Source organism: Mauremys mutica, chromosome 17, assembly GCF_020497125.1.
Source record: "Mauremys mutica isolate MM-2020 ecotype Southern chromosome 17, ASM2049712v1, whole genome shotgun sequence".
In the NCBI taxonomy this organism is placed as follows: domain Eukaryota; kingdom Metazoa; phylum Chordata; order Testudines; family Geoemydidae; genus Mauremys; species Mauremys mutica.
In genome coordinates, this window is record NC_059088.1 from 23,162,885 (window position 1) to 23,189,067 (window position 26,183).

At 54.3% G+C, this 26,183-nt stretch overlaps 1 protein-coding gene across 4 annotated transcripts in view; it reads right to left on the bottom strand.

Moving 5' to 3' along the window:
• The window catches only part of ADAMTSL4 (ADAMTS like 4), a 60,605-nt gene extending 34,635 nt beyond the window's left edge, over nt 1–25,970 (bottom strand). Inside the window, exons 1-4 of one of the 4 annotated variants that reach the window (XM_044991139.1) lie at nt 25,889–25,970; nt 25,079–25,188; nt 9,742–9,897; nt 1,837–1,906 (exon numbers count right to left, since the gene is read on the bottom strand). In XM_044991139.1, the coding sequence (XP_044847074.1) occupies nt 1,837–1,906; nt 9,742–9,773 (102 nt within the window). In that variant the 5' untranslated portion in view covers nt 9,774–9,897; nt 25,079–25,188; nt 25,889–25,970. Of the gene's footprint in view, nt 1–1,836; nt 1,907–9,741; nt 9,898–25,078; nt 25,811–25,888 lie in introns of those variants that run through there. The other 3 variants (XM_044991138.1, XM_044991140.1, XM_044991137.1) reach the window with 3 other exon arrangements.
• Nucleotides 25,971–26,183: the final 213 nt, after the last annotated feature.

Genomic DNA, 26,183 nt, shown 5'->3' on the forward strand with positions numbered 1-26,183 from the left:
TCGGCGGAGCCAGGGAAAGCTCCGTTTTGCACCACACAGCCAGGTTAGCAACGCTGCCCCGGATAAACACACGCAGAACCACCCCACCCCGCAGAGCGCTTGGCCCAGACTGCTGCTGATTTCCACGGGCTGTAAATGCCTAACGCGGACAAGATGCTGCTCCTGCCCCCGCCAGCGCTCCCTGCAACATACCAAGGCCGCGGGGAGGACACTGCGTGCTGGCTCGGCTCTTTGGGAATTTCCTCGATGACGGTGGTTCGAAAGATCCCCTCCCCCCCCAGCATCCCGCTTCTCATGGACTTTGCCCATGATGTGATGCTGTGTTTTAACACACGTCGCCCCTGCTCCGGCCTCTCCCCCAGCCCACAGGCAGCCCTGACATGCAGGCTGCCCGCAGAGCCCCCCAGACGGAGAATCTGGTGAAAGGAAGAGGCCTTTTGTCCGGAGAACCTGCCCACCTCGCTCACTTAGTGCGCTCCCGTCCCTGTTCGGTGCCGCGTGCATGCGGCTCCCATGGCGTATGCAAATCCCAGGGCAGAATCTGGCACGAAGCTTAAGCCTCTTTCTCCCACTTATTTCTGTACCTTCCTCTGCTACTGGTTAACCCAGGGCCTGATCTTTACTTGTTCCTCCAGGGATGGGATCGAGGGGGTGGGGGAGGTGCTCTGACTCTTACACTATACTCCCTTCCAGCATCAGGAATGGAACCCAGGAGTCCGGACTCCCAGCACCCCTCCTACTCTGACCACTAGACCCCATCTCCCCCAACTCCCAGCTGGGAATAGAACCCAGGAGTCCTGACTCCTCACCCACCTTCTTTTAAGAGCTAGACCCCACTCCCCACCCACAGCTGAGAATAGAACCCAGGAGTCCTGACCCAGGAGACCCCCCGCCCCCCAGCGGCTGTGGCAACACTGACTTTCCACTACACTTGTGACCCCTGCACACAGGGCCTTGCCGGGCCCTCGGTGTAATTCAGAGCAGCCCTGAGGTTGCTCTAACTCATGCTCTGCTTCTCACAGCCTCATATGGGCTGGGGGAAGCAGAGACTAGCCATAGCACAATGTGTTCGAGCAACATCCCAGATCCACCCCCTATGCAGGGGGCTGGGAGCAGGGTGAGCGCCGGATGCTTACGCCAGGGGAGGCCCCGGGATGAGGGCTTTCTCAGGGGAATGTTTCCTGCCTGAATAGCATAAAGGAGCCTCAGCGTCATTGAAAACCAGGCCCCAGGGGGTTATCCCTGCCCCACCATTCCCACTTGCTCCTGCTTTGCCTGATTTTTAGCCACTTCTGGGGCAGAATATGGCAGCTGTTTAACAGCCCACAGCAACAGCCCAGGCAATGCAGTGCTGGAGTACAACATACCCAGCCCCAAGGGAGGTTCATGGAGGGAGAACACCATCTACCTCCAGTTGGGACTGGCCAGTACAACCCCCCAAAAAGCACCAGGAGATTGTGACTGAACAGGTGCAGCCAGCACGTTTGGCATCACCCCCACAGAAGAGAGAGCACCCCCTAGGGGGCACCTCCGCAATGCTTTCCAGGAGAAAGGTCTCCAGGTCACCAACCCTGCCTAGCGTCCCAGCCCGGCTCCGGGGGAGGGGGCCGGGGTGTATCCCCGTTTGCCCAGCAGCAGACCCCAAGAGGGATGCCCCAGCCAAGTTCCCTGATGCTTTTTTAGCTGGTGATGATGACTCCAGGAAGTGGCGATGCACATGTGACAATGGGGTCGGTGAGATCACTCATGGACGAACTTTGTGCTTCCCAAGCTGCCCCCCCCACCCCACCATCCCGCCCCCTGCCCAGCTGTAAGATCCTTGGTCTGGTGACTCACCTTCCTGCTGCCTTGGCAGAGCTGGGCCGTCAGCAGGGCCAGAGCCAGGGCCAGTCCAGGCACGCAAAGCCTGGAGAGAAACCAGAGAGGCTGCCATTAGCAAGAGGAGGTGCCCACCCTGCTGCTCCAATGCCCTGCTCCCTTCGGTCTCCGTTAACCCCTCGCTCTCCTGGGCAGCTCCCCTTATCCCAACACCTCACAGCTGCTAATGTTCAGTGGCTGTTCCACGCGCGAATCCAGGAGGAGGAGAGGTGCCCAGATCTGCTCTTCATGGTAACACAGGGGTGTCTACCCCACCCCCCAGGCTGGCCAGCCTCCTCCATGCGTCTCTGCTATTGGCCCGTGTAATCTGTTGTACAGATTTTATCCAAAGCAGGGATGCTTTCTTGCCTTGTGGCTAGGACTCCCTGTTCCTCCACCAGCGCTAATGCCCCAGCGCTCAACAGCAACCCTACAATAACAAAGCAGACTAGAGGATCACAGTGGTCCCTGTTGGCCTCAGAGTTTGGAAAACTATAAAAGCAAAGCATCCTGCCCCAGCAACCCTACCATAATAAACCTGCGCGTGCTGCCCCTGTACTCATGGGCAACTCTCCAACAACAAGCCTGTATAGGCAGCCGCAACACCCAGGAGCAACCGGAAAACAACAAACCGGTATGCCCATGAGCAACCCTACAATAACAAACCCCTCGAGGACTCCGGCGTTCGAAGCAGCACTCAGAAAAGCACCTCCAACTCAGTAACACTTTGGCCACGATTTTGTGTTGCTAGCAGCCCGGGCTGGATCTGAACCCGGAGCCTTGAGCCACTCCCATTCCCAAACCGCCTGGGGGGGGGAAAGGGCGGGGTTTGACCTGGCGTCCGCGTAGCAAGCAGCTCCCTACCCCAATCCCGCCACGCTCCTTGACCAGCACTGGAGACAAACCAGCGCCCTGGAGATGAAAAGGTCCCGTAATCCCAATTCCCGGGGGCGTCGCTGCCAAAAAATTCCAAGCGGGGGGGGAGAGACCACATCCAACGTCAGGCGCCACCCCGGAGCATACAGACCTACCAATACTCTGGAGGGGGGCACAAACCAAGACCAGCGAAGGCCCCCCCCTTGCCCATGCACAGAACTATCTGAACGGGGGCTCCCGTTTGAACCGGTGACCTAATTATACGCCATTGCTGCCTCCTGAGTCATCCACTCTCCTCCCGGACGATGAGTTCACAGAAATTGGCCCAGCATCTTCTCTCTCTCTCTCTCTTTTCTCCTCCAAACAGCAAAATAGCGACTCATTGTCTTTCTGACCCTCTCGTCCCCGCTCCCCTCCGGGAAGAGCCCCCTCGCTCCTTTCGGCACGAAAACGGGAAGCCGAACTGCTCGTGAACCCTGAGTCAGCCGGGGGCGGCTGCAGCGTTCACATAACCGAGCGAGGGCCAGTCTGGACAGCGCATCTTCGCCCGGGGGTTGCGGGAGGGGGCCGCAGCTCCAGGGCAGCGAGGGGGGAGCTGCCCCGGTGCCTGTCCCTGCCTGGCTGCACGTTACAAAGCCAACTGCTCCTCCCAAGAGAGCGGGAGTGCACCGCGCCCTCACGGCTAGCCCGCCAGAAGACCTGCCTTCTAGTCCCAGCTCTACCGCCGCATTCCCTCGGGCAAGTCCCAGCCCCGCTCCGTGACTCAGTTTTGCCCCTCTTTAAAATGGGGCTAAGGTTATCGCCCTCCTTTGCAAAGCACATGGCCATCTCCGGACATAAAATATGGGCGAGGCCTCCTCACGGCGACTAGACGAAAGACCGGGTGGGGGGAAGCTAGACGAGAACACGGGAAATGGAACGGTAAATCAGTGCCCGTCCTTCTTCCAAGACACCTGCTCCTTGACAGCACCCTCAGCCCGGGTCTCGGCCCCGGGGACAGCAGGATGAGTGGGACATCCACCCCACAGCGGCACGGCTCCTGCACAGCAGCTGTAGCACCGGAGTCTAGACTGTCCCACCAGCGAGGGAAGAGGTTTTCCCCCAACTCTTCGAGAGGCTGGAGCTGGGTCAACGGAGGAATCCTTCCATGGACCCAGCAGTGTCTGCTCCGGGAGCTTGGCCGTGGCTAGGGCGATCACAAGCGAGGGGTCTGTGGAGAGGCCATTCCCAGCGAAATCCTGGTAGAAGCAGCGTCAGGGCGGTGGCGATCAGTCACCTACCAGGGCGGCGATGGGAGATCTAGGGCTCCTCCCAGTCTATTATTTGGTCTTTGGGGTCTGGAATTCCTGACCCTTTTCTGGACTCGCCAGATGATCCACCAGCCCTGCCAGGAACAGAGAGGGGATCCGGCTCCCGGGGCGACTCGAGCAGGGCGGTCGCAACATGCAGGCTGGGTTGAAGGGGCGGCGGGCAAAGGAGCAGGCGGTTTCGCACCCAGGCGGCACAAATGGCACCGGGGAGGCAGCAAACACGGCGAGGGGATGTCAAGAGCGGCCAGCTGTGCGGGTGACTGCAGAGTAAACCTGGGCCGGGCCAGGCCACGTCACGCGTCAGGGGCCCTCACCGAGCTGTCGGACCGGGGTTATGCTGACCGGGGCCTGAGACTCCTGCTGCAGCCAAGGGAGGGCTGGATGCAGCCCCAGCGCCTGGTCCATGGTGTCTGGCCTGGAGCTGCCTCTGCAGCATCCCCGGCCTGGGAAATGTGGGGCGAGACCCCTGATCCTCCGCACACGCCGACCACAGGAGCCGGCCGAGGCCCCAGGGGTTAACCAGCTGGAGAGGGTACATCTTCCACAGCATTCCTGGGAAAGCCAGCCCGGCCCAGTCAAGGGCACGGGGTATTTTCAGACTGGAGGAACACGGCCAGTGGCCGCAGGCAGCACTGGGGGAAAAGTCGCCGCCCAAAGGAGACCGGAAAAGCTCTGCCTAAAGGGAATCCGACCCCCCGTCCAAGGTCTCTGGTGGCGGACGAAACCAGCGCAGACATTCCAGGAGGATTCGCACGTCCGCCCACCGAGCCCCGAGTTCAAGGCTCCGTCTTTCCCCCGGCGAGAGCTGGCGGCAGCGTGGGGGCCCCGAAGGCAGCCCAGGGAGCTGAGGCGGTTGCGTTGCTCGGTTGTTCGGGGAAGCGCCTGCAGCCAGAGCCCAGCAAATGTGGGATCCGGAGCTCAGGGTGCTGGGTTAAAATCAGTCTGATCAAGGAGTGAGTCAGATGCCAATTAAATTGCTTCAGGGCAACGTTTTCAAAAGCACCTCAGGGTACGTCTACACTGCAAAGGAAAACCTCAGCGCCCAAGTCAAGTAACTCAGGCTCACGCTGCGTGGCTAAAAACAGCAGTGTAGACGCTCCTGCTCGGGCTGGAGCCTGGGCTCCGAGATCGTCCCCTCTCACTAGGTTTCAGAGCCCGGGTTCCAGCCCAAACGGGAGCATCTACACTGCTATTTTCAGCCTTGCAGCCCGAGCCCCGCAAGCTCAAGTCAACTGATCCAGGCTCTGAGATTCAGTGCCACGGGATTTGCTTTGCAATGTAGATGTAACCTAACTGATTTAGGAGTTTAAATACCAATGTAATATAGGCTCCAAAATCACTTAGGCACTCTTGACGTTTTAGCTCTAAAACTCATATTAAAATATCCTGCAATTCTAATTACAGTTCAGATTAAGATTCAGCTCAAATTTATTAAAACGCTGATTCAAATGATTAAGGTTTAAATTAAGATGAAGGGCTGGCCCTGCAAACTCTTACGCCCGTTTAACTTTGCAGTCTCGTTCGTTTCAATGGGAATGCCCACCTACATAAAACGAAGCTCTTGTGTAAACGTCTACAGGATCAGGGCCTAAAATCCAAATCCAGAGTAAAATTCAGATTACATTTATTCAAAGTAAACTTCAAACGAGATGTATTCAAATGAAGACTAAGAATCGAGTTCTGATTCCAGTAACAATTCATTTTAAATGAATTCCAGTTAAGATGCAGGATTCAAATTCAATTCACTCAGATTCAATTTAAGATGTGTGTTTTTGATTACCAGATCCTAGCTTCTAAAGCCAGACTGGACCACTCCGATCCTTTCATCTGCCCTCCCGTATAACACAGGCCAGAGAACTGCCCTGTATTAAATCCCGTTTGAACTCGAGCATGTATTTTAGAACAACATCCAGTTTTAAAATTGCCAGGGCTGGTGAATGCACCTCCACCCTTGGGAAATTATTCATGGTCAGATTAAAAGTTTGGATTCGGAGTAGATTCAGATTCTAATTCTGATTCAGATTAAAGTCTTAAATTCAGAGCCTCAGATTGACTTTCTGGGGCTCTTATCCCAACCGAACCCTCTCCTCTATCCCCTCCGAGGTCCCCCTGTTAGATCTCATTCAGCTTCGTGCAATGGTTTCTGGCAGTGAACTGGTGGCAAAGCCCAGATCCCAGCCGGAAGCCGGGTGCGAGCCAAGAGGGCTGAAGGTTGCTGGTCTTTTCAAGCGCTGTCGACACAGATGAACTCTCTCGTGCTCTGTGTTTATTATTGTTTCCCCCGGCTTGGACGGGGAGCTGCAGGCGCGTCGAGCCGTGGTCTGAAAGGTCGGCTTGTTCGAGAGAGCTCCCGGGAACCGCTCCACCGCCTCGGCAGGGTTGGAATTAAGTAGCTGCGGCCCTTGGGCCTGACCTCCCCTGGAGAGGGCACCTTCTTCAGCGTCTCATCTGCTCCCAGCCTGAGACACATCCCTGGGCCCGCCCTGGTTCGAGACTCAACGTGGAGCCGAGATCTCTGCATCTCACAGCCCAAACCACAAACCGTTTAAGTGTCCTGTATTGCAACATGCCTCCCTTCACCACGCACTGACTCCTGGTCCCATAGCGACTCCCACTAGGAAGTCAATGCCAGAACATTTCCCGTCTACCTCCACTCTGTGCTCAGGCACCAGCCCCTTCGCCGCTGCTCACACGCTCCTGCAATCCAGCTGCTCCTGGGTTAAACAGCTCAGGACGGTAGCACAGGGTCTGAGTAGAACTCATCCAATTAGCTAGAAGAATCTGGCCTCTGAGAAAGAGGAAACACTGTTGCAACTTGTGTTCTGCAGCTGTCTAATTAAATGAACGCAGAAGCCTCCAGGCTTCTGTTCTGCCGCTTGGACGCGGAGGGGAAAAAGAGGAGGCCTGAGTCTCTTCTCTATTACACCAGTTTAAATCCATATTGGGCCAGATCCATAGCTGGTGTAAACTGGTGCAGCTCCACTGATGTCCATGAAGCTGCAGCCAATATATATCAGCTGAGACTCTGACCTACTGACAATGGTGTCACTCTGGATTTACCCCAGTTTAAGTGTGATCAGAGTCAGGCTCAGAGACGGACGTCGGCTCGCAGAAACTCCCTGGGTCTCCGGCTCCGCTGCCCGGCAGCCTGTGCTGTCATTTACACCCGTGCAGATTCAGATTCAGCTGAGGATCTGGCCCCAGTTCTGCTAGCCATCCTGGCTAGAGCTGGGCCCTCCAGGCTGTCAGAGGAAGTTTCACGACATTTACCGGGAACGTGAAGGGAGCTAGCGGAGAAGGAATGCGGGCAAGGAAGGCCACATCCCAAGCTAGTAGGCCAGCGGACACTATCTGGGTGGCCATCTGAGCGCCAGGAGACATTGTGGAGCCGACCAGCCCAGCCTGGGGCAGCCTCAGGCCATGCAGGGGCTCGCCAGTGAACAGGTCCCCGCGTGCAGTGTGGGGCTCAATCTCGGCCTGACACGGAGCGTGGGATGCTGGGCGTCGTAGCTCCCCGTGGGCGCAGTCTCTTGGCTCTAGCTTAATCTGCGGCCCCTCCACGGGCCCCTCTGCTCCGAGCAATGCCGGAGGCTTGGCTGCCCCTTTCATCTCACAGGGACGGGCCTTGTGCTGGGCACCGGGGGCTCGGGGCAGGGAAGCTCTCACATCCCCAATGCAGAAGTGAGCTGAATTCGCTTCACTGATGGTCCCTTTTCGGTGCATTTTGTGTCCTTGTCACGGCAACAGTGCGAATACATTGGTGTGGGCCGGTTTCCTTCCATAGCCCCATCCCGTTCCAGAACTGATGCCACCACAGGTCAGCAGCAAGATCAAACCTAGGAGCTGCAGCACAGTCTTACGCTATAGCAGCAACTCCACTAGCTAGCAACAGTAGCGGGCTTTTATCCGGTCGCTGCACCAGCCCCCAGAGGGAGAGACGGGGGCAAGCACCCAGACTTTTAGGCTGCCCTTACATAATAGGACACTATCCCCAAAACTGCCAGCGCCTTGGCCTCACTTCCAATCCCCTCATAAAACTCACTCCTCCTGCCAACCTTACGAGAAGTGAGATTGAAAGGGGAGCCACCCGCCGTGTGTCCGTGCCCTAGAGCCAATCCAGAGCCCCAGGGATCGACTGATCTGCCGTGATTTCAATGGGCTTCGGATCAGGCGCTTTCTAAGTGGCCGTATGAGCCTATTAATCGTCCCCTGATCTTTACCTTCTTCCCTTCACCCTGGTTTCTGGTCTGTTTAGGGCCCTCACGTTACGCTCCGCGGGGCCAGGACAGAGCCTCACTTCCCAGAGGCATTTAGCACCCGGCCGACTTGTGTGTCCAATCAATGTTCTAAAATTCCCTGTGAACAGTTGGGATCCCCTGCCTTGCAAACCCAGCCGGCCGGGAGCATCCTTCTGCTCTTGGGGGCGGGGGGACGGCGGGCGGACCCACGTTCGTCATGTCTCAGACCCTCGGTCTGACTGGCTCAGCTGACAAGTAAAAGGACGGGCTTTCTACCCACCAGCCCCACACCTTCCCCCAGGCTCGTAAGAACCACGCCACGCTCTGTGTGGTTTACGTGCCATCCCGCGCGTAACCCTGACCCCGAGGGGCTAAGCCAGAACTGAATCCACCTGATCCAGAAGCTGGGCTGGGGTAATGGGAATAGACAGACGCCAGCTCCCTCCCCCAGAGCTGAGATGGCTCCAGGGGGCTAGCAGGATAAGTACTCATCCGTGTCACTAAAGAAGCTCTGATTCTACACGAGCACACGCACACACGTGTACACACACACACGCATCCCCACGTGTGCACACACTCGCACGCCGATGTCTGGATAAGAAGGGGACATCGGTTGTCACTTTTCTGATCCCGGCCGCCTGGTAACACCCAGTAAGTAGGAGTTGGGCGAGGGAGAAGAGAGGAGTTGCCCCGGCAGATCAGATTGTCGGCTCGTCACGTCTGGCATCCCTGCCTCCGGCAATGGCCGAGACCTGATGCGCCAGACAAAGGAAATAAAAAACATTCCACGCTGCACCTGGCTGCCTGTGCGGCGTGGAACGTGGGGAGGTGAGGAAGGAGGAAATTCCCTCCTGACCCCAGCAGGTGGTCACTCGCTGCCCTGAAACCTGAGATCTGATTAACCATGTTACCTGAGCTCGCACGGCTTCCATGCATGGGCCAGTGAACAGGACACCGGCTGGGAGGCAGAGAGCACAGGAGGAAGGATGGTCCAGTGATTAGGACACTAGCATGGGATTTGGGTCAGCTGGGCTCAACTCCCTGCTCTGACACAGCCTCTCTGTGTGACCTTGGGCAAGTCCCTTAGCTGCTCTGTGCCGCAGTTTCCCCATCTGTGCACTGGGGAGAATAGCACCGCCCTGCCTCCTGGGGTATTGTGAGATCCACGCCTTGCAGACTGGGAGTTGCTCAGATAGATTATTCCTGGCTCTGCCCTTGACTCGCTGGGTGTGCTTGAGCAAAGCACTGTCCCTCTAGCTGTAAAGTGAGGGATGAAATGGCTGTAGCCCTATGGACACAGCAAGCCACAAAAATAAACTGAGCAGGGGTTGGGGCTACCTCCTGCAGCAGTGAGTTCCACAGATTGACTGAAGTCCCTGTGCATCAGATTCCAGGTCTTTCTCTTCCCTACCCCACCACATCTAAACCTACAAAGAAGCTCAGGGACTATCCATCCTTACCTGCTGATCCAGCCTCCATAAACAGACCCCATCCTGCCTCAGTTCCTTCCTTTGAGGTGGAAGCTCCTTGCTTTACTTCTTCAGATGACCTCCTCTTCCTCTCAGCATCTGGGCTGTCCTGAGAGTCCCAGGACTTTTTAAGGCATCCTTGCCTCCCTGCATAAAAATAGTAAGAGACAAAAGTCAATTGCTGTATTAGCCCTTTACCTCCACCTTAAATATTGACCACACCTCCAGGCAGTTCTGGTTTTAAGGGTGGTTCTGTTCTTAAACCTAACACTGAACCCCTTAGGGACATTTTATAATCAAAGAACCAGCTGCATGGGGGAAGCATCGTTGCAAATGTGGGTGCACCATGACTCTCTGCTGGAAAGAATTGGGAACTGCTCGCTGTGTGTCTTAGATGCCACACTGCAGTGAGGATTCTTCATTAGCTCAGGTGGCAGAGGCCTATGCTTTCAGAGAAGGAGGATGGGATTGATAACCCTGAGGCTATTGTGAGGTTCCCAGCCAGCTCAGGTGCAGCACTGCCAGCCCCCAACGCCAGGAGAAAGGCCTTCAAAAAATCATGAGATTGAAAAAAAATAATGAAGTCAGGGATCTTGTTATTTCCTTTCTGGGCTTAGAGCCTTTTGGGGAGTTACATGTTCCAGCTTTTCTCTCCAACCGTGAGAGTTAGGAAAAGTCTTTTCTTATTGAAATAAAAGCTGAGAGCGCATCATCACCTGACTCCAGGAGCTGGGGCTTTAAGGAAAATGACAAATCTCGCAAGACACCCAATAAAATCCCAAGAACTGGTGCCCCACTAGTGGCGGCTGCGATTATCAGAGGGTACGTGTCTATCCAGTGTCACGCTTCTTAGTGCAGCGGGTGTTGCTCAGTGCGGCTGCCCCCATAGAGGGAGGGTTTCAAGGGGACGGGTGCTTACAAAGCGTGGGATTTTCACAGGAACCTCTAGGAATCGGACACCCAAATCCCACTGAAGTGAGAGTTAGGCACCGGACTCCTTTACTCTCCTTTGGAATTCCACACCTAAAATGCCATCGGTGAGTTCGGTGACCCGTGCCCCAGGGAAGGAGAGGGTACGAACGGGCATCACCAGGATAAAGCTGAGGCCAGGCTAGATCCCAGGGACGACTTCCAGACCGTGAGATCTCGGCGACGGCAGCGCGGCTCTCCTGAGGGACCCTGAACAGCAGCTGGGACATATCGAGCACAAGCGTCGCTCCAGTGCGGGGCCCCTCGGCAGACTGGATGGGACGGGCTCATCCCATCTCCAACGTGGGCTTTATTGAGACACCTCCAGAGGGCTGGGGAGGGCGGGTCTCCTGGGGACGGGACCGGCTTCTGACCTACCCCGGCTCAAGAGCAGCTGCTTGTGATCAGTTGCCTCTTGTCGACCTCCCACGAGGTCGTCAGAAACGGGGCCCAGGGGCTAAGATCTCGTGTGCAGTCTCCACAGACCAGTTCAACCCTCGGGGCGCAATTAGCACCAACTACAGCCACCCTCACCAGCGCTCGGCTCCCCCGGGAACTGGACCCACCCGACCTGTCTGAGAACAAGGGCACCTGACTGTCGCTCCTGCTGGCTACTGCTGCTCGGGGCGGGCGTCCAACGGGTAACCTAGGGGGATGGACGCTGCAGCCCCTTCTCACCCCACTGAGCCATCCAGCCCTCGCCCCAGAGCCAGGGCCCGTCAGGCAACCAAGAACCAAAGTCGGGGCTGCTACTCTCCCAGATGGTCCGTCCCGTCCAGGGAAGTACTGAGCAGAGCAACACACAAGCTCGGCTCTCCCACCAGCCCCCCCCCCCCACCTTTGAAATAAGGACTTTCTGTTAGATCAAAATTCAGCACAACCCTGAGACTTTGCCCCCTGGCTCTACCCAGAGCAATCGCCAGAAGAGTCCACCCACCCTGCGCCAGGATCCTGAGGGAAAGCCTGGCCCCTCCAGGCAGGATGCTGTCAGGCCGGACTGAGGGCTTCTTTCTTGGCGCTCGCCTCTGTGTTTTGTGGAAGGAATCTGGGCAGCTGGCAACGCGCTGCAGCCAGTGGGACAAAGTCGGTCACCGCACAGCGGGAGCCAGCAGCCCAGAGCAAGCTGAGATGTACACACACACACACACACACTGCACACACAGACCCACTTCTGCTCGTGTACACCCGATCCAGAGACACAGCACACACGGACACACCGTCTTGTACACCCATTGCAGAGTGGGGGGGGGGGGCTGTGACGCTCCCCAGGCAGAACGGCAGCTTGCACGCCCCCGGAGTTCCCTGCCCCTGCAGGGCCGAGGTCCCGTCCCCAGGCGGTGGGGGAGGATGGCTGCACGCTGTTCAACTGTCCCGATAAAGAATTCCCTCTGCAAAGACCGAACTGTTCCTTCCTCCGCTTGGGGCCATTGCTCCTTACCCAGGCTAATTCCATCCTTCCTTTAGATGGCTCCCTTGGAGGTATTTATAAGCTTTGATCACTTCCCCTGAGACTCCAGCGGTCTCAGGACTAGGAGTTTAACCCCTTGCATCCCTCCTGTTACATTTCACCGCCCAGCCTTGAAATCGTCTTCCCGCACCTTGGCCAGATGGGCTGGCACTGGGACTCCCTTGCCCTCATATATGACCCCTCTCTGCACCTTTGCTCTGTTCACACGGTAGCACCACTGAAGCCAATAGGGTCCCTCTGGATTTCGCCCTGGGTCGGTGAGATCAGAATCGGTCCCCACAATGCGTTCGCTACCAACCCCCTAGGTCTCGGCTGTATTGCATCCAGGGGTGCTGTCCCTCTGCGCCTGTCCTCTGGCTGAGCGGCTGTGCATTCATCAGCACTGGATGCAGACATGGGGCCCGATCCTGATCTCAGCGGCGCTGGCGTCACGCCGCTGTCATCCATGGGACTTGGGTGCAGCAGGGTGGGGTCAGGCCCTGGACTGCAGGTGAACGTACTCCTCCCTCTAGTGATTGTTGAGACAAGGTGCGGGAGGTAATATCCTTTATTGCAGTGGCTCTCAACCAGGGGTGCGGGGTCCCCTGGGGGGCTGCGAGTAGGTTTCAGGGGGGGCTGCCAAGCAGGGCCAGCATTAGATTTGCTGGGGCCCAGGGCAGAAAGCTGAAGCCCCACTGTCTGGGGCTGAAGCCCGGGGCCCTGAGCCCTGCAACGTAGCTTTGTGGGGGCTCCTTTGGTGTGGGGCACTGGGCAATTGCCCTGCTTCCTACCCCCTAACGCTGGCCCTGGCATTTAAGTAAAGTTGTTGTGGGAGAGATGGGCAGTGGAGGTTTTGATAGTATCTTGGGGGCCTCAGAGAGAAAAGCATTGAGAACCTCGGCTTTACTGGACCGACGTCTGCCGGTGAGAGAGAGAAGCGTTCGGGTTGAAGAAGACGAAAGTTTTGTCTCTTTCACCAGCAGAAGCTGGATCCAAACGCAGAGATCATCTCACCCACCTCGTCTCTCTCGTATCCCGGGCCCGGCGCTGCAGACAACCGCCGGTTGTTGTCGGATGGTGACACCCATCGCGCTGGGCACTGCGTGAACAGAGCAAGAGACAGTCCCTGCCCCGACGAGGACCAGAGCAGGCAGGCTCTTATCCTGCATCTCAATTGCTGCAACCTTCTCCTCTCTGGCCCGGACAGATGCCGTCTGGCCTCGCTCAGAGACATTCACGAGGCTGTTGCAAAGATGGTTTTCCTGGCCCGTCGCTTGGCCCCTCTCTGCATCCCTCCACTGGCTCCTTCTTCTCCATCGCATCAAACGTCGGCTACTTGCCTTCACTTTCAGGAGTCAGGACCCTGCCCAGCCCGGCCCCTCCCTCCCTAGCATCGAGATGTCGACCCACGATCCCAGCTTCTGTCGCCCACGTGATGCGTGGGCAAATGAGCCCCTTTGTGCTTCCTCCCCTGCTCCTCCTCACCCCAGTGGGGGAAGCTCCCTGTCAACGTCCACAAAACGACCTCCTTCTAACCCCGCTCAAAACACTCCTTAGCCCGGCTGGGGCAGAGACTGGCTTTTTGTCCTGCGTGTGGTTCTTTTTCTCTGGGTTTTTGGCAGGGGTGGGGCGGTGCTGGAAGGACTGAAAAAGTGGGGCAGGGGGACACGCTTGCTTCAGCCGCCCCTTCGTTAGGGTGGAGGCGGGGCCAGGCCAAATCTGAGTGAGTGGTGATGCGACCTGGTGCATGAGGTCACAATGCCGCAGAAATTTGGCCCGGCCACCCCTACGTGGCCAAGCGACGAGGCTTTGCTGGAGTGCCACCTGGCTGCAGTCAGGGGCCGAGGAGGGGCCCCTGCTCCCCTCCTCCGTTGGGCCCCTGCTGAGTTCAGGTTCTCAGAAGTCGGAGGACGGTGGTCCTCTCGCTTCTCATCTCTGGCACCCAAGGGTGCAAGGGAATCCAGAATCCAGCCCCATTCGACCATTTCTCTTCCTGGGTCTTGTGCTGTTACGTTTAGGTTTCCAAAATGACTAGGGGCGGGGGGGAGTGCAACTGTTTCCATAACAACCACAAATGTTTTTGTTGCTATTTAAAATAAACCCCCTGGTCACGTTTCTATTTACATTCAACTCCCTCTTTAAAAAGTCATCCATGTAAATCAACGCCCCAATCGTGGGGTTGACACTACACATCGCTGGCTCAGATTCTGCGGTCAGTTACTCTTGGGGAAAATCAGACCAGCTCCCCTGGGTCCCTGGCTGTCTCACTTGCAAAAACAAGGTGCATTTTTATACTGAGCTGTCCGGGAATCTCACGACAAAACGATTTTTTGCTAAAAAACATTGATTCACCAAAACCGAACCTGTCGGGAAGGGGCCCGTTTCCACCAATTTCCCGACATGAAAAAACCTTGGGGAAAAGTTTCAAAAGCTCTTGGAACAAAAATTTGCGGTTGAGGGGTTCGAAATGGAACTCAATTTATACTAAAGAAAGGTTAAAAAGGGTCCAAATTGAAATGAAACGTTTCAATCGCCTCAAACCAAAAACGTTTTCCGTTTGTGAACACTGTTGAGTGGGCATTAATGAGAATTAGGCTCTGTTAACTTTAAGGTAGTCATGCTAGATGTGAGATTTTGGCTCGGTCCACTGTTGGCCAACCAGCCCCTAATCCACGCTCTGGTATTTTTATCTAGTTGGGATGTCTCCAGCTCCTCGTTATGTGGCACTCGCTCAGATGGCCGAGTGGGATCTAAATATGCTGCGCCCGCTGCATTCCCCTTTAGCTTCCCAAATCGGTCGTGACCAAGCGGGCGACTGGAAATAGCCCCATCTCTCCAGGGCGTGGGAGCATTCAACAAGCCACGGCCAGGCAGCAGGACAACCGCTCAGCCAAGACGCGTCTCTGCCAAGCAAAGAGCCCGTTAACGGAGCTAATGCTTCTAATGCCTGCTCGTTGGCGCGCTGTCAAATAGCCTGGAATAAAGCAGGTCGACATCCCAACGCCCCGCCCCAAGGGACTCCCAGATCTCAGCGCTAAGGCCCAGCTGCATCCATTGTCTCTCTCTCCAGTCACTGTGCCCAGGCTCTTATCCCGCTGATCCACTTCCCACGTCGCTGGTGAGAGGGAATAGACCCGAAATGTCCTGAACCTGACCTGATCCGGCCACCAAGCCACACAACCTCCCTGTACACTGCTTGAGAATCAGGCCTCGCTGACTGATGGTTGTGCAAACTCCCTGGCATTGCAAATTATTCACCACTCACCCTGCCAGCTCTCTGATCAGCCCGGCCTTGGCCAGGAACCCCCAAGCCCGGCACGAGCCACTCCAGAACCCTGGACTTCAAAGGTGCACGTCTATCACGTCACCTGAGCAGGCGCTGCTGTGGAGAAGGAGGAGGATGCGTTTAGCCTCAGGAAGCATCTCCCCAGCCTGTCTGTAATCCCGACCCGGGTCCTTCCTTCTCAGCCCAGCCTAACCTTGCAGATATCCATGGGATCGGGGTGTGGCGTGGGGAGATCGATCCCTCACTGCAGTGTGCATCACCATCCCAGTGGGCCGGGCAGCCGAAGCCTGATGAGCCTCTGCGCTCCCCTCTCACCTCCTGAGACAGTTCTCTCTGGAGTAGGACTGAGCCAGGCTGGAGATCAGGCTACACAGACGCTGCACCTGTCCTTTGGAGACACAGAGCTCTCCAGCACCGTCAATCCAGCAGCCATCACCACCACTCAGACGTACCAGACCTAATCTCCAAGATAGCGGAGCCCTCACAACATCCACCAAATCATGTCTGGGAACCAGGGGACATTGAAAGACTCCTCCGATGGGACCTGTGCCGTGGGCACCCCTAGCTCCGGCAGCACCTGATCCCCAAGACTAGCACTCAAGGGCGTTTCAATGCTGAGGATACAATTATGCAGGGGGTCTGACTAGATGATCTTAAAGTCTATGAATCTATGAACCTGCTGGTTCAGCTAAGAATCAAGAGGGAGACGATCCCTCATCAAGGCTTCAGAGGAGATTATGCAAAGAGCAGAAAGAAGCCAGGAGACTTCACGCAGTGGGTTTTTGTCTGTGAGGAAAGCGATTAGCTCTAATCACTTTGGAACCAGATCTCTGGGCTTGAAGACATGATAATGTGTGTCCCCGGCTGCCCCTCCACCAAGCTAATGCCGTAAGGGGCAGGGGGAGCAGAGGGCAGGGGTGCTTGGCAGGCCTGCCGAGGCCAGTCGGAAAAGTGAAGGTTGCTGGGAATTGGATCAGGTTGTAAAGTGACGTTTCACCCGACATGCCATCAGATACCGTCCAACAGGGGTCACCCACAGGGCCTCTGATCTGGCCCTGGATTTAACGGTAAGGCAGGGAAAGGTATCGTGCCTGCCTCTCCTCCTATGCCCTCCTCAGCACTCTGTTTAGCCACTTCTTAGCTCTCAATGCTAAGCGCTTACAGCACTTTTCAGAGATGAACTAATTAACCCTCCCCAAGGCCTCCGGGAGCAAGGACAGCGTGATCCTCCCCATTGCACAGAAGGGGAAACTGAGGCACAGAGCGGTGCAGTGACTTACCCAGGGAATCCTTGTCAGAGCTGGGATGAGAACCTCGCTCTTCTCAGACCGTCCAGTGACGCTCCCCTATCTGAACTGTCCTTCGAGCTATGAGAAACCCCCATAGCTGCGCTTGTCAGCTAGCCAGTCCTGGAATGCTGGCTGTGAAACTTTCACCAGAACTTGTTAAAAATGTGGACACGGTATTAAAAAGGGACTGTATAGGAATGACAATGGGAGCATCTATATTCACTCCGTCACTCACCACAAGAATAAACAGGAGTCAAAAGACCAGGATTTAGCAATCTCTGTGTCCAACTGGGCTTTCATCCCTGATGCTATTGAGGTACTTAACATTTTTTTCACTTTTGACTGTAAAACCAGGCTCGTCAATTTCACTTCATGTTTTTAGTCAGTTTCACTTTCTGGTTCTCATAGGTCAGGGCAAGTTTATTGTGTTTGGGTCTCTGGTCCCACAGAAAAATGAAAGAAAAAGTGTGACAGATGCTAGTCCCATCCCTTACGGCACTAGGGCAAAGGGACCAGGTGCCACGGTGATGTCTAGGTGATCCTGTCTAGGATAGAACACAATTTTTGAGATCATGATATTTCCTGTTCCAGATCCTTTGAAAATCTAACCCTAAATTGGCATTGTCAACTACCAGATGCTTCCTCTTTCAACTAGAAAGCTGGAAAATTTGGAACCCGATCTGAACGTGCATTTCACACGCCCCAACATTTGAGATGTGGGATTTTGCGTTTGGTTTGTTACAGTGAGAGAGCCAGCCACGAAACCAAGCTTCCAAAACACACCAGGGCTTGGAAGAGCTTTTCTGGGTGGGGCCCAGATCTGGGTTATGAACTGAATCCAAATCCCCCATTGTTAGAGAAACAGCCCTGCTCGGTTTGGTTCAGATTCAAGAGCACAACGTTTCTGATAACCTCATATGAGCCACCAGTCCTTTGCAGCAGGGAGGTGGGAGTGGGGAGGGGTTAAGGGGAGGGAGGAATATGCTAGAGGAATTAAGTGTCCGGGGAAAGCAGAAAGCTAAGACAGATGTTTTCGCACAGAAAACAGGAGGTGATCTGCAGATAACGTTGGATGCTGTGAGCTAACTGTCTAGCAAGCCATTTTAATAACACACAAAAAACAATGAATAAAACCAATGCTGGATGCCAAGACAGCTGATGCCTAGTGGAAAAAACTTTCAGGAACACTCTGTATGGAAAAGATCCTGCCTTCACTCCTTTTATTGCTCTCTATTATTAAGGGACTCGAGAACTTTTTGCATGAGAACTCAGGAATTTGGCTCCAGTGCTTATAAACTCCCTACCTGAAGTTACAACATCACAGTCATTTCTGTGGCAGCCAGCTACAGGACTGCCAACTGCAAGCATCCTAAAATCTCTCATCAGGCCCCCTAAAATCATCAGATTGGCTTAAAAATAACAAATAATGCATTCTGAGTCCTTTTTATTTGCTTTCTGGATTTTGAGCCTTCAGGACACACTCAGGACACAAGCTTTTATCTGCCACTGTGAGGGCTAGAAACCTTTTTCTTTTAAACCGAAGGGGAGCTTCTTGTACTGGCACGGGACTCCAGGAGCTGGGGGTTTACAAAAAACCCACACCAACTATCGCGATAAAATGTCAAGCGTCGGCGACGCTGCAACGGTGACACCAGAAACGAGAAACATGATGTCAGGAGGGAGACGGGGAGCCCCAGAGAGCGGCAAAAACCCCATTTTCATGCAAATAATCCTGACGGTAGTAAAGAAAAAGGGGGAGGAAAAGCCTCCATTATAACTAGCCGGCTCAAAACAGGACCGTTTGCCTGGAGACATTTCCACACAGCATTATGGTCCTTCTGCCCCTTTCTCACTGGACAAGCTGTTTCATGTTCCCTAGTAACTAACAGCTGGATGAGAGCAGTGATTAGGTCCTTAAACAAAAGCCAGGTCATCACAATAAAATGGAGATCCATGATCTTTGCAAAGAGCGAGGGGACCCTAAGGGGGGGAGAAGAGTAGTAAGCCATCCCCCTCTTCCCCTGATCTTTAGCCTGACTCAGGGCTGGGCCAGCCCATGGCATAATTTAGAGCAGCCTAAAGGCTGCTCTGAGCCACACGCCCCCAAAGGATCTTTACACCAGCCAAGGACTGCCGGAGCACTTTGCATTATGGCTCCACCTCCTCTCTCCATCAGCCCCCTGCACCTGGTGGGGTAGAGGCAGCATAGAGCTGACCAGTTAGATGGGAGAGTGATGAAAAGGGGGTGCAGCTTGGGACCAAAACCCAGTCCCAACTCATTTTGTCTGGCCCGTCCCATCACAGATATGGGGCCTGAGTGTCTTTGAAAAGAGACTTTCCCCTCTGTGGGATTTTCAGACCACAGGAGCATCTGGACTAAAACATCGGGACTCAGCACCGCCACTTAGCACGTCGGCAGCCCGTCCCAGGGAGGAGGCATTTCATCCGCCATTTCATCTAGAGGCGGCCCAGGCCCGACACCTCAAATGCCCCCGGACTTTGAGGGGTTAAGGGAATCCAATTTTGGAAGCTGAGCCTTATAGCCCATCCTCCACTCTTCCCCAATGACTCACGGAGGCATTTTCCCCAGCTGGTGATAACAGATCACAGAACTTCAAAGCCAAATTTCCAGAGGGGGCCTTGGATTTTTAGTGCCTCATGTTTTCTGTATGTGTGTATATATCTCCTTACGAGATGCTCCATTCTATGCATCCAATGAAGTGTGCTGTACCCACGAAAGCTTATAGAATCATAGAATCAGAGAATATCAGGGTTGGCAGGGACCTCATGAGGTATCTAGTCCAACCCCCTGCTCAAAGCAGGACCAATCCCCAACTAAATCATCCCAGCCAGGGCTTTGTCAAGGCTCAAATAACTTTGTTAGGCTCTAAGGTGCCACAAGGACTCCTGTTCTTTTTTCAGAGGCACTGAGCACCCACCACACTGATCAGAATCAACGGGAACTGGGCCTCTCCAGCCCCCCGCAGGCTGTCACAAGCTGGGCCCCGCAAATCACTAGTTACTTTGACCCTGATTCAGCAAAGCACCCAGGCCCCATTTATCCAAGCACTTAAACGCAGGCTTCGCCGAACGGGGACAGACTTGAGGACAAGCGTAAGTATCTCAGGTTCTAAGGCCCAGCTCTTCAAAGGGATTTCGGCTCCTGACGGCCACTGATTTCCCTTCCATCGATTGAGCTGGGTCTGAATAACCTGCCTAAGGGCCTACGTTAAGTGTCAGGTCTAGGACTAGGCCCCAGATCCTCCGGATTGCCACAACGCCTCCCTGGAGACCCGAGGCTGTTCCAATTCATTACGCTCACACATGTTCCTTAACACTATGACGTGCTCTTCTCTTGGAGATGCGCTGGAAAAGGAGTCAAGGCGCTGGGAAATAAAGCAGAGGCCCGGAGACAAAAGGAAACGAGGAGCCAACATCAAGAGAACGCTCCCGCTCCGAGCCAAACTGCTCCGCTTAGTTCAGTCCCATTAAGAGTCCCTGCCCTCCGGCCTCCTTTGGTTTGACATCTGCTTTACAAGGCTGCTCAGCACCAGCGGCCAAGCGCTGCTCACGTTTTGGAACACAAGAAAGGATTGCGTCTTCCTGAAGCCCAAGAGTTTCAGATGAGCTCAGCAGGGGGGGACGCGTTGCCAAGATCTTTGCAAAATCTCACCATGGGAGCTGCTGGGCGCTGAGTGCTTTGGAGAATCGAGCCCCAGTGGTGGGTGCCGATCCCCTGGAAATCTGGCCCGGAGTTCTTGGTAAAATCTCGCCTTTCATCTTAACAATCTCACCATCTGCATTAAAGCAGAGATCAGCCAACCCCGGTCCTGCAATCAGATCTGGGTGCAGGAGTCCGTCTGCACGGATGCCATTGCAGCTGCAGGTCACACACTGCTGCTGAACGCACCTGTAACTAGATGTACCAAGCACACGGTAACAAATCAGCTTCCATCCCCAGGGGGACAAGGGCCGATCAGGAAGAACGTGACGCAAACTGGTGCAAATCAACATCCGGGGCAGAAACGTCACTAACAGAGCTGAGTGGGCAATGCGGATCTTTATCCCCCCACGAAAAGTTGCTATGAACATGAGAAAATTTCTACCAAATTTTCCCTCACAAACGATTTCAGCAGGATTTCTCTTGGTCTTAAAATCAAGCAGCTCCGTTCTAAGTGTTTGCAGAATCGGGCACATCCACAGTGCAGAACAAAAGCCACATCAGCGAGTCTCAGAGCCCAGGTCAACCCACGCCCCCCCCTTTCTGGGTTTCACAGCCCCAACACCTACATTGCTGTTTTTAGCCCTGTGAACCCCAGTCAATTGACCCAGACTCTGACACTTGCTCCCACTGGGTTTTTTCTGCAGTGTGGACGTACCCTCGCTCAGTCGTGTGTTATAGACACGTGATACATGCAAGATCCCTTCTCAAGAGGGCGCTTGACCGAACATTTTAAAGCAGGGGTAGGCAACCTATGGCGCAGCTACCGAAGGCGGCACGCGAGCTGATTTTCAGTGGCACTCACACTGCCCGGGTCCTGGCCACCGGTCTGGGGGGCTCTGCATTTTAATTTAATGTTAAATGAAGCTTCTGAAACATTTTAAAACCTTATTTACTTTACATACAACAGTAATTTAGTTCTATATTATAGCCTTATAGAAAGAGATTAAAATGTGTTACCGGCACGCGAAACCTTAAATCGGAGTGAATAAATGAAGACTCGGCACAGCGCTTCTGGCAGGTTGCCGACCCCTGATCTAAAGCCTGGTCCACACGTAGTTTTCGTCCTGGTATAAAAGCGCCTTATGCTGGGATAGTTTATTGCCCCTTCCTGTAAGCACCTTTATACCGGTATAACTAGGGGAGGCTTGTACCGCTTTCACTACCCTGGCAGAGTACGCTTTTGCAGAGAGACAAGCCGGGCAGGGTCTCCTGCAATGGAAAGCTACCAGAGCATCGCCGGTGCGCGTAGGGAAAAATCCGGTGTTGGGCATGAGCCCGCATGGTTCTTCCGTTTCTACTTTCTTTGATTCCCACGTGAAAAGGAAGCTTCTACAATGTGATATTTAGGCTAGCAGCGCATTTACTCCAATCAAAGGAATAAATACGGCCGGGAAATGCTATTTGCTCCTCATCTAATGACATCTCGGGCACCATCTCTTATGTGTCGGGACGGCACCCAGCACTAAGGGTGGCGCTCCAGAATGCACAGAATAATCCAGGGGCATGTAACCATCAGTTAGGAGGGATTTTATACTACAGCAAAGTCATAACACACACACAAACACACACACACACACCCTGCCCTGTCACGGGCATGGATTGTAATCTGAACATTGCAGGGCACTGAAATAGCTTTGGCTTTCCATTCTCTTCCACTATAAAGAGAGTTTGTTCCGTTCCAGTCCGCAATTAGCAAGTTCCACTGCACGTTATTTTGGGGCTTCTGGGGCTGCTACTGATCTTAGACTATAGGAGATTCGGGATGGATATGAAGTTTAGTCTCTAGGACTCCGAGCTGGCTCTAAACTGACTTGGGCAGAGGATTTGAGGGCTCGGGGGCAGGATTTAGGGTTAATGGGTGGGCAGGGGTTAATGCTGGCATTGCCACTCAATGTATGCTTAGAGGAGGCGTATAATATATCCCCATATCCTTGTGAAATAATACTTTGCTCTTATAGATTGCCTGTCATTGGAGGAGGTCAAAACCTTTCTCAGCCAGCCGGGATCTGTACTCCCCACTCAGGCAAACTTCCCATGGGAGCCCGTGAGACCCTAATCAGTGACACTTCACAACTCCTCTATAACAGCAAGGAATAGTCTCCCCTTGGGAAAACAGAGTCACAAAAACAGTGATGTCAGCTCTCCTAATGTAACTGAGAGTCTTGAGCTACTTGGCGCTTTTCTTGCAGCGCCAGCTGCTGGAGTCACGTGAATACATCAGAATCTCAGCTTCCTGGTTGTTTGTTTTTTTTAAAAAGTACATTACTAACCCTCATGGTTATGAAAAAAGCTTCAAGTTGTGAACATCAAAGTCTCAGAATCCCGAGGCCTTACAGAAATCCCACAAAATTTATTCTTTTCTTTAGCAATCTCATGATTTCTAAACCAATCTCATGGATTTTTTTTTTATTTTCTTTTTGTAGCAAGGGGAGGTGGAGAGATGACTCATAATTTTCAAACACTTGTCATTGGCATTACTGAAGAGCAGGCAAATGACTTGAACAAGATCACGCAATGGAAGAACCAGGAAAAGAACCCAGGTGTCATAACTTCCGGTCCCTGATCTGATGATTAAACAAACACTCCTCTTTCAAAGCTAGCTCTAGACTGCAGGATCCCTGACAGTCTATCCCAGGGGTAGTCACATTTTTTTTTTGTCAAATTCCAAATGTCTTGGTCAAGGTATAGCCAAGGTCCAGACTCCAGTGAAAATAATAAAAAAGCCAACAACAATAATGATAATAATAAGCAAATAAAAAGATTGTGGGGTCTGGAGTGGTCCAAAGTGCCTGGAGGTCCGGATTTGGCCCGCAGTCTGCCTTGTTCTAGCCGCTATTACAGTGCATATGCCCCAGAGAGAACGCACACAAACACATTTAGTGTGAAGTCATTTTTTTTTCCACCAAGCAACTCCACTCCACACGGGAGCGTCCCAATCAGCACATTGCAATGTAGTGAAACAATCTGGGACCTTATTCGACACATGGCTCTATAAAGGGAATTTTGCTGGGAGTTGACAGCAGGTGGGTTCTGCTGTAGCACCGCCCGCCCGCCTGCCACCTCCCAGGGGATTACAGCCCGCTAACATTTTCCCTCGGGGATTAAGCCAGGCCGTGTGAACGACAACGGAGTCCAGCGCACGCAGTCCTGGAAGGACTGAGGTTCCAATCACCCCAGCAGCAGCTGCAACAATGGGTGATATGCATCAAGAGGTGGTTTTTAGGGTCTTTTGGGGAACAGGGGTGTGACAGGCTGGCACCAAATTGGGGTGAGATTGAAGCAATGTGTCCCAGAATAATATCTATCTATCTATTGCAGAGAAACGACCCACATCCCACGCTTGCACCTAGGACCACCCAGGCTGGCACTGAGGACTGAATGGGAGAGAGGTCATAGGTTTTACTCTTTGAGTATATCACGGGAGGGTAGTGCCAGCCAAACGTGGCTACAGCTCAAGGTTAAAAAAACCAACAGCACCTTTAGGTTTCTTTATGCGACGCAGGGTCCTTTTACATTTCCCTCACCACAATCCTTTTCCCTTTTAGTGACAACAGCAGAGCGGCCAGTGGCTTCCACTGCTCAGATTCCTCACTGGAGTAGCTTGGAAAACACAGCCCGAAATACCCCGACCCACAGGGTAGATCTGTGCTGGGCCCAGAAACGGCTAAAGGCCAGAGCTCTGCATTTACCTTTCTCTTCCGCTCCGTAACCTGTCCTTGTTTGTAAACATTCCCTTCCCTGAGCCCTTTGAAATGAAAGAATCTGAAGTATTTTTGGATGCCAAAGTGAAACAGTAGAACCGCGTTTTGCTGTTTCCTACTGCACAGAGGCGCCCAAAATCAATAGGGTGGGGGAGAGGGGGTTTGCATCAGGTCCAAAGCCTTCAAGGGTGAGAACCACAACTGGGAAGGAGAAAACCGTTGGGGACGGGGGAGAATTTCTCACTTGCACGTTCCATAAACAAATGTTTCGAGCTATTTCCCCGGCAGGGAGGGGGCAAAGCTTTGTCTCTGCAAGAAATAAAAGTAAAAGCAAACTTGATGGGGCGCTTTTTTTGTGTGTGTGGCTTGCGAAAGCATCGCCCCTGGCTCCCATTGGCACGTTCCAGCCACGGCTTTCAGCACACCCCAGTGCACACAAATACACACCCCGCGGTAACGATGCCACACCCACGATGGGCAGAAAAAAGGGGAACTTTAAAAAGCCGGACTGACTTTTTGTTAAGCCTCTGGTGTCTGAAATATTATGAACCCCCGGCCCCACCCTGTTGCTTTTACAGCAATGCACCCAGTGGTGTTTTCAAGCGGACATCAGTGCAAGGCGAAATATTACTAGCAGATGAAAGATTCATTTGCAACCAAGGGTGGTACAACAAGACCCATTTTAAACACACACACACACACACACACACACGTCTCTCTCTCTTTTCTGGCATTTTCTGGGGCGTAGCAGCTAAAAGATAGTCTCAAAACCCCCAACAGGTGTATGACAATTAGCCAGCAGCACACTCAGGCAACAGGTTTCAAGCTACAGTGAAACTGACCCAATTCCAGTGAGGAACAGGCAGGAGAAATCCACTTATCTACAGAGAATAATCAAGCCGCGTCACTTACCTTCTTTCTGAAGAGCTCCCGAGTCCCATCCAGGGGTTGGGGCGAGGGGGCTGCAGACTGGACGTTTAACCCTTTGGCTCTGGGGTTTGTTTTGAGAAATAAATATGCTCCTGGAGAAATAAGGAGGGGGGGCAGAGATTAGATAGATAGAGAACGTGGATGTGGATAGACAGAGAGGGGGGTGTATGGGGATAGATAGATAGAGAGGGGGGGTGTCTGGGGATAGATAGATCTAGAAAAGCTCTAGATCGATCTAGAAAAGGGGGGCTGGAGGGATAGAAAGAATCAGGAGCCGGATATAATATTTTGGGAGGGAAATCCACGGAGTAGCTGGTCACGCCAGATGTTTCGCTTGGGATCGAACCGCTGGTTCCTTTGCCAAGGCAGAAAACGCGCTTTTCCAGCGTCTCCGGACGCCCCCAGTCCAGTACCGCTGATCCCGGGGGGGCTGCAAGCCCCTCACCCCGCTTCTGCTCCGCGCCCACCTCCCCGTGCAATGCTGGCCGGTGGGGGGGGGCGCGGCCGCTCCGGACTCGGCTGTAACTTTCTTGCTGCTCCCTTCGCGCCGCCGCGGGTGGGTGCACCGGGGCCGGGTCACCCCGCCGGTCGCTGCCTCGCTCCGCCGCTGCCTGGCTGCCGGACCGGGGGCTGGTCAGTTCCAGCCGGTCCCCGGGTGCAGCCCCCCGCCAGGCGCGGATCGCAGCAGCAGCAGCCGCCCGGCCTCCTCCTGCCCCTTCTCCGCCTCCTTCCACAGGCAGCCCCGGCCGCCCCGCCTCCCCCGCGCCCGGGGCTTGCTCCCCCCGGCTCTACCTCCTTGCGTGAAGTTACTGCCGGCGGGAGGCTCCCAGCGCCCGGCCTGAAAAAGGACCGAAGAGAAAACCGAGCCGAGCCGAGCCAAGAGACCCCCGCCCCCATGGCCAGCTCTGATTCATACATTCCGCCTAACCACCCTCTGACCCCTACACCCCCGGGGGCTGGAAATTCAAAGGCACTCATCCCCTCCCCCCCCCCAAGCGGGGTGATTATCCACACACCTCCCCGGGGAGGGGGGCGGGGAAACTGAGGCATGGAGAAGGGAAGGGACTTTTGCCCAGGGTGACCACAT